Source organism: Hordeum vulgare, chromosome 3H (genome assembly GCF_904849725.1).
Source record: "Hordeum vulgare subsp. vulgare chromosome 3H, MorexV3_pseudomolecules_assembly, whole genome shotgun sequence".
Classification (NCBI taxonomy): Eukaryota; Viridiplantae; Streptophyta; class Magnoliopsida; order Poales; family Poaceae; genus Hordeum; species Hordeum vulgare.
In genome coordinates this window covers 620,998,638-620,999,306 of record NC_058520.1, presented here as the reverse complement: position 1 = coordinate 620,999,306, position 669 = coordinate 620,998,638, and the positions used below count along the sequence as shown (strand labels likewise).

The 669-nt window shown below is 45.6% G+C and overlaps 1 protein-coding gene across 1 annotated transcript; it reads left to right on the top strand.

Annotated features, from left to right (window-relative positions):
• Positions 1 to 669, top strand: LOC123441257 (dirigent protein 4-like). The gene has a single exon (XM_045117744.1). It carries the CDS (start codon positions 51 to 53, stop codon positions 597 to 599), a length of 549 nt encoding a protein of 182 aa, XP_044973679.1. The 5' UTR covers positions 1 to 50; the 3' UTR covers positions 600 to 669.

The window sequence follows — 669 nt, the reverse complement described above, 5'->3', positions numbered from 1 at the left end:
TTCTCACCGATCATATTCAATTCACAATCCAAAAACCACAAGAACGCAAGATGAGAATTCAATTCTTGCTCCTCACCATCCTCCTTCTATCTCTCCAATGCAATACTTCCCCGGTTAGTGGAAGCAGGAAGGTGACGAACATCCGCTTCTACCTCCACAACACTCATAGCGTGAATGATCCATCCTCGGTCCTCGTCGCCGAAAACAAGAATGCCACAACCCATGCTCGTGGTCTAGTGCCCTTTAGCTCCGTCTACGTGTTTGACGATGTGCTCACCGAGGGGCCCGCAAGTACATCAAAGGTGATTGGGAATGCACAGGGCATGTATGTTGAAACGGGGAAAGATGGGTACACGATCTTGGAAACTATTGATTGTGAGATGACAGATGGTCCGTTCAAAGGTAGCTCGTTTGTGATGTTCTCAAGAAACCAATTCAGTAATCCAAGCAGAGAGCTCCCCGTTATTGGAGGTCGTGGTGCATTTCAAATGGCCCAAGGGTACGGCTTGCTCAGGACCGTATGCATAAACTGTATTAACTCCGTGAACCCGTCCAAGGGAGATATCATCGAGTATAATGTGACTCTCTACCTCCATTGAGTTTATATATTGTTGTCATGGGTTTCTTGTACCGGTAATAATAATAATGGATGATTGATGTTTCTAGTTA